Source organism: Ambystoma mexicanum, chromosome 4p (assembly GCF_040938575.1).
Source record: "Ambystoma mexicanum isolate Mex_15411 chromosome 4p, UKY_AmexF1_1, whole genome shotgun sequence".
NCBI classification, from domain to species: domain Eukaryota; kingdom Metazoa; phylum Chordata; class Amphibia; order Caudata; family Ambystomatidae; genus Ambystoma; species Ambystoma mexicanum.
Window position 1 is genome coordinate 80,192,346 of NC_090927.1, and position 19,640 is coordinate 80,211,985.

Here is a 19,640-nt window from a genome sequence, read left to right on the forward strand (position 1 = left end):
CTGCCACTAACTACCCTGCTTGCAGAATCTAACTGTTTGTTGGTCAAGGTAAGGGCAGGTCACCTAATCATATCTCCTTGATCTCTACATTTCTATCTATTTCGAACGAACGTACTCAGTAGTGTTATGTTCATTCATCTCATTGCCATTGGCTTGATTTTAATTTATGTTATCGATATATATCAACTGTCATCAGTGTCAATTGGGATCGAATTGCATCCTTCCCGGACCGTGTCTATAAGATTGTTTCCTTTTGATGCACGATAGTACATTCAAGGGACGAGTAACATGTTCTGATTTTCATCACATCAATGAATTTTTTATGAACGTTATCCTATAATACAGCCGGCCACGCTACAAAGGTTTTGATGCGGTGACCAAACCATAGCTTGCATAGAAGAATGTATGGTATAATTCCTTCTTTCTCACGTTTTTATGCAAAGTAATTTTCGAATAATTTTGATCTTTTTTTTGCAGAATTTCCAACAATGCCTGCATGTACGATTTTCTAAGACCCATAACAAATCTGAAGGCACTACAATGCATGTATTCCTAAAGAATATTGATCGAATAAGACAATGGGTCAGATATTGCGGATTTGCGCCGACAGAGCTTGAAAGTAGAGTCAAAGAAGTCTTGCGGGACATGGGGGGGTGATCGATTCCGCATCTGCAGCCTGCACTTTACCCCGAATATGTACAACCAATCCATGTACACAAAGAAGAATTGACTCAGAACGACTCGTAAATTGCTCCCAAATGCAGTTCTGACTCTATTCGTTCACAGACCGCCTCAGGTGAGTCACGGTTCCGGATTTAGCTTTAGCCCTCGGGGTAGTGAACAGGTAACTAAATGTACGGATTGGTGTTTTAGGTGTAAATACATATTTACACGATTGTATTGCTTTTTAAATATATACCATTTTGCTAAACATCTGTACTTGGTTTTAGGAGCATCATAGAAAACGATTTATGGGCACAGATAACTATGCTATAGTGCCCTTTGAAATAAGCATAATGTTTTCGTAATATGTCTCCTTACATGCCAATTTTTAAGATTAGCATTTCTAAATCAAATCAAATTTTCCCTTTACAACTCCACGGTAGGCGGTAACCATGGCGCTATTAGCGCCATGGTTGCCGCCGGTACCGTACCGAGTCCGCCTTGGTGGATGGCGGAATTACCGCCCTACTCCAAGGTGAGCGGGGGCGGTAATTCCCCAATCCCCATTTACCCTTCCCCATTCCCATTTCTGCCCCATAGGACATAATGGGAATGGGGAAGGTGCTAATTACGGTACCGCAAATTGCGGTACCGTAATTAGCTCTGAGGTCCCTTTGCGGGTCCCGTCCTTAATGCCTGGAAAAACCAGGCGTTAAGGGAGGACCCGCAAAGGGACCTCGTAGTAAGGCGGTAAGGGTTTACCGGTACCGGTGCCCTTACCGGTAACGGTAAACCCTTACCGCCTACCGTGTAATGAGGCCCCATGACTATGCACTGAATATGAAGGAGCAAGATTCAGCATTCATGTCTTGCCTGGAGTCAACAACAACTATGAGCTCATATCAGGTAGTCTTACTTAGCTATTCAATTCCGGAATTGTTTTATGTATGGAATTTGAGATAATATGATCATATTTACGTATCGTGTCACTCGTTTACACAATGTTTCATTCGTGGTTTGTTATTGATATATACCAATGTCTGTGTCACATTGTGTGTGTTCAATTTCAATGTTTTCGTCCATACTAAAACAAGTACTGTGTTACAGGCAGATGCTGAAGCTTCGACTACAATTCCATCATCCCTCGTAGTTGATCCAGAGCCAGATGTATGCTTACTGAATGAGATAATCTGATCATATTTACATAGTGTTGTTTGTTTACACAATGTTTAATTTGTGGATTTTTTATAGATATGTACCATTGTCTGTGTCACATTGTGTGTGTTAAATTTCAAATGTTTTCATCCTTACCAAAACAAGTACTGTGTTACAGGTAGATGCTGAAGCTTCAACAACAATTACATCATCCCTCGTAGTTGATCCAGAGCCAGAGGTATGCGTACTGACAGTTCCCCCGAATGAAAGAAAGTCGGTCCTAGATCTGATACTATTAGACAGTGACAATATTAGAAACAAGCAGTTTTCGCAAATTGCTTGAGTGCAACATTTTGAACAGTGTGCTTCGCACAGTCAACTTTGATCGAGTAAACTAGCCATCAATCAGGTAAAATTCAAAATGTATGTTTTGACTAAATGACGTACACGATGTACGAGTTTATCTGTGTAAGCCATGTGTGCAAAGGAATAATTTGATTTCTAATACAAATGACTTATTTTTAATGGCTACTCTTTTCTAGAGATGTATACAAGATCGGGATATAGAAGAGGAGGCACGTGGATCCGGGTCGGTGGACCAACTTGCTGGTGCAGTTGTTACAGTGAAGAAGAAGGTTTCACAGAAAAGCAAGAAAGATACGGTAAGTTACAATTCATTTAACTTACAAACAGTGTTTTGTGCTGGTGCCTTCAAAACATTTTTAAATCTAAGTTGTCCAATACTGTATGTTGGATTTACATTGAACATGTTTTTCTAACCAGTCTTCTAGTTGCCCGATGGTGTTCGAACTATGCCGACACAGACAGCGTCAGAAATGAGAGATGCTGCTTGCCAAACTGATTTCACCATGGAGCAACTATTATTTGAGGTGCGCGTGTTCAAATCAATAAGCAGACTCGAGATGCTTTTGCCCAATGGCCAGAAAATGAATTTAATGTAACCGGCGAAGCCAGCAAAGTGTTTTTGGACCATTGCTACAATGCGACTGCTCCACCAGATGAAGATGAAACTGAATGTATTGAAGATGCTTTTGAATTAGTCGCAGGCCACTTGACACAATCGACACCCGCCAAAAAAGGACCACCCAAAAATCTATCGACATTGATGATTTCTTCGATTCATGTTCAAGTAACAGATGCTGAAATGACAGAGACTGAAGCATCACTACAATTGACTGAGGAACCAGACAAAGATCTCGACTACAGTATGTCCAGTTTGGCTGATATGTCAACCACAGTTTAGTCAGAAACAACATTAATGCAGGATGACAGTCTAATAAAGGAGGCCAAATACATAGTATTCGACAGCAGAGTGATGGAGATTATAATGATTCTGAAATGTGTGCATTCAGTGAGAGGGAAAATATGTGGGAAGCCATTGGTGAATGTGACTCGTCTATCATAAGGCAGTAACCTCAAAATACATGCCACCTGTGAAATGTTCCATGAAAAATGTTCATGGTCCGATCAATCGATGCTGGGGAAACTGCAAGCTGGCAATCTACTGTGTGCAGCAGCTTTACTTTTTAGTGCTCTAGTTTCATTAAGTTGTCCAGTTTCTGTCAATTTGTGGGACTCCATTTCATTTCTAAAACGCAGTACTACAAATATCAGCGTCAATACCTATTCCCTGCCATTAGCGAAGCTTGGAAAATTTAACAATTGTCTATTCAAAGTACATTCTCCTAAAAACTGTTCAGGCTAGCTGGCAATGGACAGTGTAACAGCCCTGGATGTTCAGCAAAGTACTGCACATGCCACTTTCAGGACATGGAAACAAATTGTGAGTTCGGTGGTCGTGCAGGTGTCCAAATGTAAATCCTCAGTGGCCATGGAGAAACTTGGTTTTATAAAATCACTGGAAGATCTACAATCGAGGGGAATGTAAATCAACCTCATAGCCACGGACAGACACGTTTCAATAGCCAAGGCACAGAGAGCAGTTTTGAAATATTCGTCATCAATTTGATGAATGACATGTTGCCAAATCCATCAATAAAAAAATCTCAGCTGCAGGGGAAAAAAAGGTTCTGAAAGTATTTCACAGTGGTCCCAGTCTTTCAGTAACCATCTTTGGTGGAGCTCCAAATCTTGTGATGGGTCTGTGGAAAGTCTACTAGAAAAATGGCGGTCACTAATGCACCAATTGTTCCAACGTTCACTCTTGGACAGAAAACCAACATTTCCACCAATGTGAACATGGCCCTTTGTCGCCGGAGCAGGAACGGAAGAAGTGGTCGATTCCATCTTCACCTCCACACAAAGCCCTTGAGAAGATTGTGTTTGATAAAACTCTATCAAGAGATCTGAAGGGACTCACAGAATTCTGTCACACAGGAGATTTGGAGGTGTTCCACAATATGTGCCTAAAGTACAGGCCAAAGAGATTGCATTTCGGCATAGAAGGGATGAAATATAGGACATTACTAGTGGTATTAGCGCATAACGAGAATGTAGGCTGTGAACAATCGAGGACTGCAGGAAACTTTGGGATGCTTCACTACACTATGGCCTTTACGAAAAGAAGCAGAAAATGGGTGGTCAAGCCAGTATATGAGGAAATGGAATTCGATTTTGTGAAAGATCTTATTATTAATGTCTTGGAGATGCATAATCACGGAATTGGGCGCGATTTTGTTCCGAGTACACATACATTGCCACAAAACATTGCCAACGTGCCCTGTCCACCTAAAGCAGAGCTTGTGGATCAGTTCACTTCCCGGTTCAAATGATTACGATCTGTTTTTTTGTTCAACAATGTTTTTATGAAGTGTCCAAATAAAGCATCCAATTTGTCTTTTGAAATCTATCCTCTTTGACAATTTTGTTCCAACTAGTACCATTTTTACGAATACCATACAATGTAATGCTGTGCTTTCACAGTTCACAGTTTCGGGGAGCTACTGTGGGACCTTCACTGATCGTGCGAGGGCCAGATGGATAACGGTGTGAAAGAAACGTTGGGGTTCGGCAGTTGCCTTACCATACAGTTGCCCAAATAGCTAATAACTACTCATCCCACAAAAGGGATGAGACCTAGGCTTCATAAGATACTCGGCACGCAAGAACTACTGACTGTGAACAAAACAGAGCATCAAAGTGTGTTGTTGGTGAGAAATGGAAGCACTCTGACCAATTTATTCATGGGGGCATGTGTTGGGGTCGTTGCTAATGTAAGGAAGGGGTGGGTCGGTTGAGCCCCCGGCCAACATACATTATATGCGAAAGTGGCATCCTGATCTTGCACTCGTGGGGGGCACCTCCTTTGTCCATCTGCTGCCATGGGGAAGGGGACCCTGACATAAGCAGAGGTCGGGCTATTGTTAGACACACTTTGACTCCATTTTGTGTACCCTCGACTCCAATTTTGGGCTATGGCGCATTCTGTCATTGTGAAGTTTCACCTACCCCTCAGCAGCGCCACGATTAGCGAGCAATGACAGCCCCCACATTTTTCCTCCTGTGCCTGTGCTTCACAATTCCAGTTCTCATGGGTGCGGTGAGACAAGATGTTGCAAACTAAGAATGTATCTTCATTCTGAGTGAAGGTCGCCAGCTTTGAATTTTTGCTTGCTGAGGAAGCCCACGCATTGCACACAGTATAATGTTCAATTGTTTTTCGACCTTGAGAGAAAGGGACCATTCTGAAAGGAATTGAATTAAAGGAGGGGTGTAATAACATAAGATATGATAAGGTTCACATTCCTAAACTGGACTAAGGAACATGTAAGTTCAGTTTATGAAAAATCATTGATCCGAACGGAGTCTGCGTTACAGTCTGCGTTACGCAAAGAGAATGGAAATGGCGAATATAATGTAAGTTTGAGTTTCAATGATTTTATACCCGAACGAGTCAACTTATTATTAGCTGGCCGTTATTGCTGGGTTAAATTGTACTTGTTTGATCTGTGAGGCATATTGCAATGAAACGCAAGTACAACCTTTGTGTGCACTGGTCTTTCTACCGGGCACATGGGCAGTCCAGCATCGAGATGCATGTAGACCACCACTCGGATCCCCCAGGTTCAACACTAATATTCCATTAAAATGCCATCTATGTGTTCCTCGAATTGTAGCGTCAGCTTCTGCATCCCGTTTCGAGCTGAACATACTCCATAGCACTAACCTCCGAATCAAATTGTGGAGTACTTTCCACGTTTTTTTCTCTGTGTTCACATTGTTTCACATCTGTGCTAATCGTTCATTTTAACACAATGCTGAATGAATGGGTAAAATGATCAATTGTAATAAAGATCGGCTACTGAGATACATTTCTGTTATGTTTTCCAAACAGGTACATCCTGCCATTCTGCGATTGTCATTGATTCCAGATACCAACTGAGGGCTTTTTCAACCGGCAGCTGCAGATACATGTCAATGGCTGGATATCATTGACTCTTTTTTGGGACGATCGACAAGGGCCGATATTCCCTAACACGGTACCAGCGATTAGGAGCAACATAACATCGTTTACGATGGTCTAGCGCCAAGTTGATTCACAAGCCTTGCGATTCATTGTGCAATCAAAGCGCTTCTTTTACTCAAAAGGAACACCTTGTGTACCCAAAAGGAACACTGCGTGACTCACGATAAACATTTGTGGACTGAGAAAAAAGAAAGAAATTACCCATTTCATTGAATATGGCGATCGCCGGATGTTTTCGGAGCGTTTATTGTGAAATAAAAGTACTTTATAAATTGTACAGTCTTGCTATTTCATTTTAAAGTACAGTTTTATGTTCCGAATTGTGACGCGCTGTGTTGTGAGACGATTTGTTTGATTTCCGGGTTCTGCGTCACGGCACGTAGGTGATGACTGGGCGCCTTTGGCAACGCTGCCCAGTAACGTCATGGAGAAAGGTGCAGAATATCATTAGGTTTGGTAATGTCAGCCTCAGGGGCGGAGGTTATGATTTAGTGCCGCCAGGGCAGTCCTGCTTGGGTGATGCAGCAACAGATCATATTATCACAAAATGGTTGCGCCCTACAGCCTGATTTTGCATGTGACAAAAGTGGAAAACTACGGTAAGGTGCATAGGAAATGTTTGTACGATCGATCAACTTAGGCTTAAAAACACATGCCCGAAACCTCGGGACAATAATATTTCTGAGCGCACTGACAGCAATTGATGTTTTAAAAGCAAGCATTTCAAGTAGAGAATGTATCCTTCGTTCAGGAATGTGCTCATTAAATTGTATAACACATTAGTACTAGTGTTAAGAAGCATGCCAAATACTGTGATCACTGTATGGTTGTCTCCTTCTTCTCGTTCTCTGCAGGTTTCACACCACAAGCATTGTGTAATAGTGTCAATATTGTACATATTTTTAAGGTTTGTTATTGGGTATTCTGTATATACCATGGGTCAGTTTATATGGTGGAGACATATAAGGGGGTGAGGGGTAGGGGTTGTAGGGATTGTGCACAAAATGATATTTTTCAGAATGATGTTGTCCATATTAAAAGAACTAGAAGAATAAACAACATTACTTGGTTCAGAAAACAACACATTAGGCGGGGTGCTTAAGAAAATGGGGACTATGACCAATACAAAGGATGGTGTTTGATACAGTGGCTGACGTGCACTATCCAGAATTCAGTAATCTATGGTACAGTCACATGCACTTAGCGTGGAAGGATTGGTCAAATGGGAGCTGTTCTGTTTGCTCCCTCATCTTGCATGCATCTGGAGTGCCCACGCTGTTAATACCCTAAGAAATGTCACCTCTGGTAGCCCAGTGTTTAGTCCATTTGGCATTGTGTCAAGTATGAAACATGTTCCAAGGGCACGAAGTACAGTTTGCACTGATGGACATAGATGATGGAGAATGTGCAATGGAAGGAAAGGACCTACGGTGCAAGTTCCACCCATTGCTAAAGATGGAAGGATTGCTGTTCGTGGCCAACAAATAGGAGGCAGCAGTAGTACGCTGTGCAGCAGGGGGTATGGCAGTGGTGGGTTGGGAGTGGTACTCTCTACTTTTATTTCTTAAGTTTTACTGTTCCTATACTTTTATATTAAAAAGAAATCATTCTGGAATGGTTTCGTTTTAAAATAAAAGTGTAGGAAGAAGTTGAAACTTGCAGTTCAGTGCACTGCAGTGAACATTCCCTTAAACAGCAGGTGTGTTTGTTTGGGGGTTTGGATTGCACGTGGGAGGGGGCATGGTGATGGTGTTTGTGGAGAGTGGGGGAGGCCAGCAGAGTAAATAGTTCCACTACTTCTTTTTGTACACTACGACCACTGGGGTTTAGCAGGATTTGATGAAGAAGTAATATTGAATGTGAACAAGAACTGTGTTGCCATATGGGGAACATATTTGTGAAAGTTAACATGGATCGAAGAAACTCCAGTGAGGGTACAGACACCTCACTCTCAGGCAGCTCCCTTCCAACTGGCATTCACAGAACACTACAGGAAAAGGCTCACTCAGCATTCCACGCCCCAACATTCCACAGCATTCCACAGCATTCCACAGCTCACATGCTCACAGCAACAGACACGAGGGGAAAAGCATGTAACATAATCCTTCACTGCAATTAAGTTCTCTTCAGAGCAAGCATCCTACTACTCTAGCAGGATGTGTACTCGATTCAGTTCAAAAGCAGGCCTGGGATAAATCAACACGGACTATGTTTGTAGCTACAAAAGACGTGTCCCTCGCGTTTGATGGGGTCGATCGAGGGAAATTATGGTATATGTTAAAATGTTGGGGCCATCCATACAATTTATTAAATATTTGAATCCATCTGCATCACGATTCTGCATTAAATGTTCACCTTCATTTGGATGGTGACTTTTTCAAGGCAAATTTGTACTTTTTGTTGTCTCTGTCAAGGATATATCCTAGCCCCGTTTTTATTTAATATTTATTTAGCTGATCTGGGGCATGAACTTGAAGGAGTTGTGGATTTCATATGGAGATAGCATTATTTTAATGGATTGTACATATATAGGGCTCCAAGGATTATTGACTGCCTTAAAGGACTATGCTAACAAACATGATTTGTTAATTAACACTAATAAAACAAAAATATTGTCGTTTTCAGCAGGAAGGAAGACGAAACGTAATTGGTAAACTGGGGGCTCTGGGGCATCATAGCTGAAACTGGTGCCTGTTGTTGTTGGTACGCAGCGTCGGATTAGGGTGCACTGTGGGAAAAGGGTTTGTGGAGGGTTGCCGAACCTGAGGCATCCTGGGATAGAGCTTCAGAAGGGGAATATGGGGAGCATGAATAGGCATGAAGAATCGAGTCGGGTGAGGTATAGGTTACAGGAAGGGGGTACAGGCCAACAAGATGTCAGGTTTTACTTCACCCACACTTTACCTCAGATGACCAGGTGTGGAGGACGCCTGGGAACACTCAAAAAGAGGGCCTAAATGGCAGTTATCAGGTGGTGCTGGTACTAATAGAGGTGTGTGTGGCAGGCCTGGTTTGGCAATGGCTGCTTCCCTCAAATGGCTTTTGAAATTGAGTGTTTCACGGTTGCAGGAGTCCTTGTAGAGAAAGGAAGATCGCTCCAGGCTGCAGAAGGTCTCAAAAGAGAGAATGCATTCAATATTGCCTCCACACTCTGCATGGTAATGATAATTAAATGATTAAGAAGAAAGACTAATACGATTTCAAAACTTCTACTTGAAATTGTGTGAACATTATTTGACAATCCTATCAGTTGGTTGAATCCATTTCTGCATCATCATAGACCACGGTACCCGCTGCGCCAATTACTGTTATCGTACAGTCCAGGAATTACAAAAGGGCATAGAGTGTGGCTGAGGCTAAATCGTGTGCCACAGGACTGCCAGCGTTTGCTTCACACCCGTGGATCGGTTATAGACATTATTTGGGATGGACACACAGTTCTTGGATTGCGGCTCCTCAATACTACGAGATTACGCTCACCTGTGGGAACCTGTAAATACGCAGGATCTGGGCCATTTCTACTGACAGTGTGGACGGGAAATCATCGATGATCGCGATCACAGACTTGCGATGTCCATTTTTAAAATTCATAGCTGATCCCACTCCTCCAGAGAGTATCCCAAAGGCTCCGCGTGTTGATGATATTCCACGCTGGCAGGAGTCATACACATGAAATCCCAGGGATACATTAGGTAGCAGTGTAGGGTTCTGGTTGATCTCATCCACAGCGTAAACATACGCCAAGAAGTTAACATATGATTGGAGGTGATATCTGAAAAAAGAGTTCAAGAAACCGAGGCAATTGGAGAATTAGTGTTGGGCTGAAAACAACAAATAGAATCGAGCTTTATGGATGCACAAGTTGTGAGTGAGTATACACAAGGATAATACTGCTTGGTAAAGCACTTTCCAGTAGTACAGTGTGCTTGAATGTGTTCATGGACCTCAGTCAGAAACAACATCATTTCACAGTCCCTGTGCTTTTGTGTGGCACGACTGTGTACACACCTTACATGCACTAAACATTAAATGCAGTAGAAGTGGGTAACCCCCCCTCTAAGATGCCCTGTGAAGTTTTGTGGGACACGGTTAGGGGTGCGAACAAGCCCCCCTCTACCCAGTGGCGTAACACAAAATGTGGGGGCCCTCCTGCGAGCCATGCTGAGGGGGCCCCCCCATCTCGGCAACAAATCACGGTTGTGCCACACTCTGGGCCGGCCTAGATTATCACGCTTGCACAATACGCATGAACGTGCTGCTGAAGGGTATGCCGCACGCTGTACTAGGAGAAAGATATAAATATGTGTTTTAATGCAATATAAGCACACTTTCTAAGAATAATTGGCCAAAAAGCCAAAGTGTTTGCAATTGTTTTGTAGGGTAGCACCAATCCAATATGTGCAAGTCACCAACGGTGCACAGGAACATTAATGCTTTGCTATTAAAAATGCCATGCCACATTGAAAACACGTCCCACTGGCTGCACAATGTAGACCAGTGTAGACGCGTTATGAAATTACAGTAAAGCATGCCAGCCACATTTATACAGACCTAGACTGGATGCACAAAAATGCCAGTCGAAGCAATAACACTCATCAAGAAGAGAGCACACATTGAAGCCCGGGTCTCTGCTGCCTCGAACAACATGGCCAAACTCTTTAAAATCTTCATGGCACTGGTCAATCCTGTTGCGGTCTCCACCTCTCTGGTTCCCTCCCAGGCCCTCTGTATGGCTCTGGCCTCTCACTTCTCAGCTAAAACTCAGGACATCCTGTCCACCATCTCCTCTTCCTCTCCCTCTTCCTCTCTCGGCCCCTCTTTGGCCATCTCTACCTCTCCTCCTCCTTTCTCCTCTTTCTCTCTGACAACACCTGACAAGGTTTCTAGACAAGTCCGATCCATGAAAGTGTCGTACAAACAGGTGCTCCCCTGCTCCTCCAGAACCATCAAGGGCCATAATGACACCCTCGCTGCACCATGGCCAATTTCTGTAATCACTCTTTCACCAGCACTCCCTTGTGCACCCACTCCTCAAGAAGCAGTCTGCCGATCCTACCAGTCCGGCAAACTATCGCCCAATCTCCATCACACCTTTCCTGGGAAAACTCTTGGAAAAAAGCTGCCCATCTCCCAGCTTACTCTCCACGTTGAATCTGTTGGTTGTCTCCATGACCATAAGTCTAGCTCCAGAGCTGCCAGAGGCACGGAAACATCTCTCCTGAATACCTGTGATGATCTGCTCTCTAACCTTGATTCCAGCATTCCTTCTGTCCTAATCCTCTGTGATCTTTCCTTGATTTTCGACACAGTCAACCATGCCATCCTGATCAATCGACTAGGTGAGAACCTGGGCATCACGGATCAGGGTCTGGAGTGGCTGACCTCCTTCCTCTTGGACTGCCCCTCCCAGGTCCAACTTGGTCCCTTTTTTTTCCATCACCTCTCTCTCTCTTCCTGTGGCATTCCCCAGGGCTCTATCCTCTCGCCCTGGTTTTTCAACCTCTAGTTGGCCCCTTTGGCCCACCTGATCTCTACCTTTTCCTCTAACTTTCAGTGTATGCAAATGGCACTCAGCTTTCCTTCAGGCTCCTATCATCTCTTGCTCATTCCTGACTGTCTATCCGTGATTCAGGATTGGTGGACCTCCAATGATATCGACATTAGTGCCATTAAGATGGAGATCCTTCTCATTGGGACCCCTGCCCCTGCTTTCCCTCTCTCACTCTGGCCACCCACCTTGGGCCCTCTTCCTTCGCCTTCCTGCGACGCAAAAAACCTTTTGTGTCATCTTCGACTCTACTCTCTCTTTTTCTCCTCGCATCTCGGACGTCGCCAAGAGGTCCCACTACCTACCAGCTGCTCCTCCTCAAAGGGACTCTTCCCTTTCTCACTTTCCCCCAGAAGCTCTCTGTCTCCAGAGCCCTGTTTCTCTCTAGGCTGGAATACTGCAACAGCCTCTTTCTCAAGCTGCCTTCCTCTACTCTCCGCCCTCTCCAACTTATCCAGAACAGGACAGCGAGACTTGTCCTTGGCCACAAGCCCAGGGATCATATCTCTACAGCCCTGAAATCTCTCCACTGGCTCTCGGTGGTTGCAAGAATAAAGTTCAAGGCCCTTTGCATTGTCCACAAGGCTTTCTGGGGTCGGGCCCACACTACAACCAACGCTCTCTTCCAAAATGCCTTTTTTCTCTAGCCCTTCCACCGGCTGCCTCCAACTCTCTGAGGGCTAGATGCTTCTTCAGGCAGAGAGTGGGGGTGGTAGATCTCTCTCCTCTGCAGATGCCTCCCTCTGGAATGGCCTCCCTGCCCCTCTCAAACTTTAGCAGACCACCTGATGTCCGGAAGCAGCTCAAAACTTTCCTCTTCTCCTCTGCCTTTGCTCTCTCCCTCCCCTGCTGACCTACCTGACCTACCTGTCTGCTGTACCAACTGGTTGCTTGGCTACCCTCAGAGTTTCACTGAGTCCAGGCTCTTTCTTGATCAGTCACTCTTGCACTGCCGATGGCCTACCATGCACTTAGGGACTGTAACTGTAACCTTACAGTCCCTTGTTCTCCTTGCACTACCCAGAGCTGCACTGTCCTGGCTGCACTTGCTCAGAGCATTACAGCCCTGTTTTCCTCGCCCTTCTTCCTTGCCCTCCCCACTCTCTTTTCCCTTGCATTTCTCATTCTCGCACTTGCACGATTTGAATAACAAGGCCTAGTAAGATCATTTGTCTTGTCACTCCCTCTATCTTCACTCCATTGCTTGTTGCGCCAAGAATCACTTGTGTACAGGCGCGTTATAATAGACTTCTATCATATCATTTTATCACAGATGCTCAAAAAATATACAGTGCTGCAGTAAAACATGGCTAGACTGGCAGCACCCAAATGCCAATCTAGCCAGGTAATTACACTTAGCAGGACTGCTTTATCAGAAATGCACAGTTAAAAAAGTCATTCCAAATTGAGGAATAACTAGACTGGCTGCACCAAAATGCCCCTCTAGCCACTAATACCACATATCATGCCTGCTTAGCCTGGACATGGACAACCATTATGATTTATTGCATAATCCCACCTCCCACACATGCACTCTCCCTCCCATGCCCTACCCCAACCTCCAAAATCAGCTCCTTGGCCCAGAATTACCTTAACGTCCCTCCTCCTTGTCCTAGAACTTACGTTTGAGGCTCCTGGCCTCATAGGTAAGTACTGGCATGAGAAAGAGTGGGATTAAGAGTAATGAAGATACAGGTAGCTAAGTCAGGCATTACCTCCATGTACCTCTACCTCATCCCAGGGCTTGTGTATGAGGCAAGTACTGCCTCATACACAATTACAGGGACAAGGAAGAATAGGGCTAGGAGTAATGACGATTACCAATAAGTAATTAAGGCATTAAACACAAGTAGGGTCTTAACAAAATTCAGTTGACTGGGCTGCAGCACTCGCCCCCAGTAATTTTGGGCTATGTTGACGCAACCTGGCTGACCTTCAGAGCAGTTGCCGGACAGAACAGGACACCGATGTTAAACGGCACCTGGGTTAACAAGGGCCAAGCAGTTACTAACGTAAAGCATTTCACTGTTAGTACCTGCATTCAAATGCCAAATCTTTTAGGCAATTGAAATTGTGATGTGTGTTTAGCACTTTCATGGCAGGGAAGTGATTGGAAGTGTAGAACGGGGACAGGAGACCGTTCATTCTCACAACAGTTCATAAGTGGGTGCTTTCACACTTAAAGGAGGGAGTTAACTGCGTGTAACATTGAAGCTGCACTAGAATAGTCTCATTAAAATGCGTAAAGATGTTAGATGCTCCCACACAAAAAAGTTTGCCTCCCCCAACACCCGTGAAGTTAGCGCCTCCCCCAACATTTCAAGCATCAGCCCGCTGAAATGTAGGTTTTGTAGAGCCCCTCAGCACAAGCACAATCACCATTCACCATATACACGCATGGACACCAGCCATCCTTAAATTTAAGTGTGCACTCTTTCACCGTACACGCACACACGCACACCACGTCACGCCTGTCTTGCGCGGGGCCCAGCACGCGGCTGTAACCCTGCCCACCTTGGCACTGCCCCGTGCATCGCCCATCAGTCCTTTTCTATCGCCAGGTCAGAGAACTATTACCAATAACAGAGGAACCTTATTAGAGGGGACGGCGGTCAGGCGTAGGCAGGAAAGGGGACTATGGACTTGGAGTAAGGTGGTCACTAGGGTGAGTAACCTGGTTATACTCCTACGTCCCGTCCCGTTTCCTCCATACTTATGGGAGATTCCCAAGCACTCCTAACAGGAACTACGGGTGGATGGAAATACCCCTTACTGAAAAAGGTTCTTCAGCACAGCCTGACCAAACTGAGCATCAGCTCTTGAGCTCATGTCAAGACAATAATGCTTACAAAAAGCAGATGGGGAGGCCCAACTAGCTGCCCTAGCGATGGACTCCCAGGGGACATATTTCTGAAAAGCAACAGCAGATGCCGTGCCCGGCACCAGGTGTGCATGAATACCCTTAGGAGGTTTCAGCCCTTGGACGGTGAAAGACTCCATAATGCAGGCGGCGATCCACTGAGAAATAGTCGCCTTAGATGCCTGCTTACCCTGAGGGTTACCAAAAGTCACAAATAGTTGAGAAGAACTCCTAAGCTCGGAAGTCCTGTCAAGATAGAACTTAAGAGCCCATCGAGACAATGCAGAACCCTTTCTGCTTCTGAGGTAGGGTTCGGAAAAAAGACCGGCAGGGAGATCGACTGATTCAGATGGAATTCAGTTACCACCTTCGGCAGGAAAGCAGGATTCGTCCGTAGGACAACCTTATCTTCGTGAAAGACCAAGAACGGATGCTCCACGGACAAGGCTTGGAGCTCACTCACCCACCTTGCTGACGTAACGGCGACCAGAAAGGACACTTTCCAGAATAGGTACTTGAGGTCCACCGTGGCCATGGGTTCAAAAGGCTTATGGCACAATGCCGTCAGGACTACATTTAGATCCCACGGCGGGTGCGGACTACGAACTGGAGGGTAGAGGCGTGTCAAGCCTGCAAAATGCCTCTTAACCACTGGATTACACAGAGAGTAAAGATCAGCGAAGACCGCGAAGACCGCTGAAAGGTAAGATCTGCATGACAGAACGTGAACACCCGAATCTGCTAGGAAGAATACGAAGGACAGCACCGTGTCAATCGTAGCCTCCCTTGGGTCCAACGGCTTTCCCAAACACCAATGACAGAACCGTAGCCATTTACTTCTGTATTGGGATCTAGTCGAGGGTTTCCTGCCTGCCTGTATAATACGCATGTTATCCGCAGACAAGTTAAGATGTTCTAAAGACTTGAACTCAGGCACCATGCCGCCAAGCTGAGCGATTGTGGGGAGGGGTGCCACATCTGCTGTTCCCCCTGATGAAGAAGATTGGGGGTCACTGGTAACCTGATCAGCGGATACACCGACAGGTGTTGAAGTTCTGAGAACTAAAACCTGGCCGGCCACCACGGGCCTATGAGTAGAAGCGAACAGTTCACCTAGTTCTTCAGCTTCCAAATTGCTCGATGGACTAGAGGCAGAGGCGGGAAGGTGTAAGCTCTCATGTTGTGCCATGGAATTTCAAGAGCATCCCCCAGAGAAGAGGCTCCCAGCCCCCCTTTGGAGGCATACTGAGGAAGCTTCTTGTTTACCGCCGTAGCGAAGAGGTGCACCTCCGGCGTGCCCCAATGCAAGAAAATCCATGAGAGGACCTCCACCTTCAACTCCCACTCGTAGCTGACCACTGTCCGCCAGCTGAGGGCATCCGTTGTGACATTCAGCTGGCCCGGGATGTGCACTGCAAGCAGCCAAACACCATGAAGCACGGCCCACTCCCAAATCTGAATGGACAGGTCCATGAGGGGGGGAGACTTCTTTCCCCCTTGCTTGTTGATGTAATACATCAACACCACATTGTCCGTGCGCACAAGGACCACCTTGTTGGCAATGATTGGTCTGAACGCCCTGAGCGCTAGGAAGATCGCCAGAAGCTCTAAGTGATTTATGTGGAGGAGCTTGTCCTGAGGGGACCAGAGATCCAAGACCTGAAGAAGATCTAACGTTGCACCCCACCCCAGGAGGGAGGAGTCTGTCGTGATTGTCACACCGTAGGGGCTGGGTCCTGAAACGCTGCACCCACCGACAGGTTGCTGAGAGATGACCACCATTCCAGGTCCACTCTCATGGAAGCCGGAATCATTATCAGCTTTGAATCCGGGTCCACAGCCTGACGCCAAGAACTCTGAAGAGCCATCTGGGTCCGTCTCATCTTGAGACGAGCAAGAGGGAGAGCTAACGCGCATGAGGCCCAGAAGCCTCTGGAACCACCAGGCCAACATGCTCTCCGACTGCGCAAACATCTGACACGTGGCTAACAGATCCCCCATCCTATCCCCGGTCAGGTACACTCTGCAGTCGATCGTGTTCCAGCGAAAACCCAGGAAAACCAAGTCCTGCGAGACCGTCCTGGAAGATTTCCGCCAGTTCACCGACAGCCCAAGATGGAACAGGAGCTGAAGGAGAGACTGAAGATTGCCCACTGCTTTCAACTGACAAGGGCTGCGTAAGAGCCAGTCATCCAAATACGGATACACATGGATACCCTGCCGGTGCCGAGCTGAGGCCAAAAGGAAGCACTCGAAACTGGAAGTGCTCCTCTCCCAAAGAGAAACAGAGATACCTCCTGTGTGGATTCCAAATCAGAATATGCATGTACGCATCCTGAAGATCCACCACGCTGAGCCAATCGCCCATCTGCAAGGAGGACCGTATCTGGCTGGGCGTGATCATCTTGAATTTCTCTTCGGGTAGGAAAAGATTGAACTGGGAAAGGTCTAGGATGGTGCGCAGGCCAGCCTGGTTGGGTTTGGGCACCGTAAACAGCCAGGAGTAGAAGCCCTCCCCTCGTTCTCCGAGGGGAACGGGTTCCACAGCTCTGAAGTCCAGAAGTTTCTGAACCTCGGCTTTGAGGGAGGGTGAGCCCAATAGCTGAAAAGGAGGGTTGAAGGGGGGGGTAGGGGTCAGCGGAAGCCCGTCTGAGCGACTGACAAGAAGCACCTGTCTTCGGTGATGGTCTGCCACGCCTCCCAATGAGATGCAATGCGTCCTCCCACCGGGGTCTCATGCAATGGCAGAGAACCCTCATTTAGTAGGTTTTTCGGTGGTGTTTCCACCTGAACCTGAGGAGGAGCGGGAAAAAAACGGAGTCTGTTGTTGCCTACGGCGGTTATTCCCTGAAGGGGTATCCACTCTGCGAGATTTCCAGTCGAGGAAGCCCCTAAAGCCAGAGGAGGGTCGGCTTAGGGACAAAGGTCTCTGGGTCTTGAAAGGGGTCTTAACAAGGACCGACAAGGACTTAGCTGTCTGAGAGCTATCCTTTGTCTTGGTGAGCTCTACATCTGAACGGAATGGTGAGCTTTACCATTGAACGGAAGGTCCAGCACCTTGTCCTGCACTTCTTTTGAGAACTTAGTGGCATGCAGCCACACCTGCCGTGAGGTATCAACCCCCCAGCATAAGGTCCCGAGCCAAGGTGTCTACGTGATGAGCCGCAGCCTCCAGGATATCCTGGGCCAAGACCCTGGCGTCAGATAAACCCCCCTTAAAATCCTCCAACTTCTCGACCGGGATGAACTCCTCAAACTCCGACAGACCTTTCCACATCCACATATTAGCCCACGCTAACACCAGTTCGGCATTGGCCTGCCTGAGCTGCAAGGCCGAGTTGGTGAAGATTTTCCTCCCGAGGGAGTCTAGGAGCTTGTCCTCCTTTCCCAGAACCTGAGTAGCCGTCGTGGAAGAGGATGCTGCAGGCCTGGACTGCAAAGTGGCCGCAGCCACCACTGTGGAGGAGGGGGGCAGACAAGACGACCCGGCCACCTCTTCCGAAGAATGCAGTCTGTATCTTGCGTCAATTTTCTTATTGACGAAAAGTCCAGAGTGTGGCTTTTCCCAGACTCTGCAGACCTCGGCCAGAACGTCCTTCTGCAAGAACAGGCCGGTACGCTCCAAGGGAGACAGGGTGAACGCCCCAAAAAGTACGCCCTCCTGCGGAGCGGGTGCCTCGGGCACTGGAACATCTAAGAAGCTCATCATGTCCAGTACCCGGTCATGAAAAGCTCTGATAGAGCCGGGGAGGTCCTCGTTGTCCTGATCGCCTTGCGCGTCATCCGACAGGTCAGGATCCTGCTGAGCCATGTCAGGCGCTGCCTTGTCCACTGGGGACAATGGAGGCAAAGGCGGAAGAATCGGGGAAGGCACTGTTTCGGAACCTGAGGAGGCCTCTTATGAGGTGGACAAATCCAGGGACATAACGGGGACGGGTGCCACACTGTCCCCTCCACCGACATATCCACATAAATCAAAGGTGCCGACCCCACTGTTAGGGAGAATTCTCTGTTTAGGCTGAATTTCCCTACCTAGTGAGTCCCCCAGCAGCTTTGCTGGATTTCTGGGGTTTCTTTTTTTCTCCTGCCAAGAGTGAGACTCTTTTACCCTCACTCTTGGGCATGTTGAAGTGTGTTTTCTTGGTTAAACCTTGTGTTGAATGGGCTATGGGGTCTTTTACTCCATAGGGCCTCATGTATTTTTGTGATGTGGGTTACACAGCACCCTCTGTGCAGTGACCCAGGGGTGTCCTAGGGACTCCCCAACATAGACTCCATACCCTGGGACTGACTACTGTCTCCCAGGGCATGTAAAGTCACCAAAGACTTTGCTAGTCTTGAATCCTGAACAGAACCAGTACAAACCATCATATTGTGGACGTACTGGCTGGGGCAATTCGATTGCCCCAGGGTCTGTTAGTCGAGGGGGCACGTCTCCGTCCCCCCTGATCGAGTTTTGGCTGGTGGCAGTGGAAACTACTTTTTATATTCGACCGCAAATATTTTCCTATGGGATTTCCCATTGTTTTAGGCTAACACATTTAATTATTTATTTACGGTAGCCTTAAACATACCGCCGGTTTATATATTTATTATTATAACTCCGGTTGGGATTTTTTGCCAAAACTTGATTCTAAAATGGCGTTGGCGTTCGCCTCTGTAACTCTGACCCAAAGTGGAGCCCTTTGTTCCACTTTTGGCGGGCTTCTCCACGGAAGCCCTCCAAAGTGGTGCCACTCTGTCTGGGGTACTTAGGAGGGGTGGAGGGGGATTTAGGCACCCTGGACTGAGTTACCTTGGTAACTCAAGTCGCACTCCGTCCTGATTGGCCCAAGTGGTGAGCCGGCCGGCTCACCACTTAGCATGGTTGAGTGACAGCTAGGCTGGGTGAATGGGGGTTTGCTGCATAAAAGCAGGGCTTTGGGGACTGGAACTTCGGAAGTCGCCACAGGACCAAGAATCCGACG

General features: G+C 46.7%; 1 protein-coding gene across 1 annotated transcript in view; it reads right to left on the bottom strand.

Annotated features, from left to right (window-relative positions):
* The window catches only part of LOC138453015 (vomeronasal type-2 receptor 26-like), a 589,731-nt gene that overhangs the window by 305,607 nt on the left and 264,484 nt on the right, over positions 1-19,640 (bottom strand). The window contains exon 3 of the mRNA XM_069605426.1: positions 9,746-10,037. Within this exon, the coding sequence (XP_069461527.1) occupies positions 9,746-10,037 (292 nt within the window). The remainder of the gene's footprint in view (positions 1-9,745; positions 10,038-19,640) is intronic.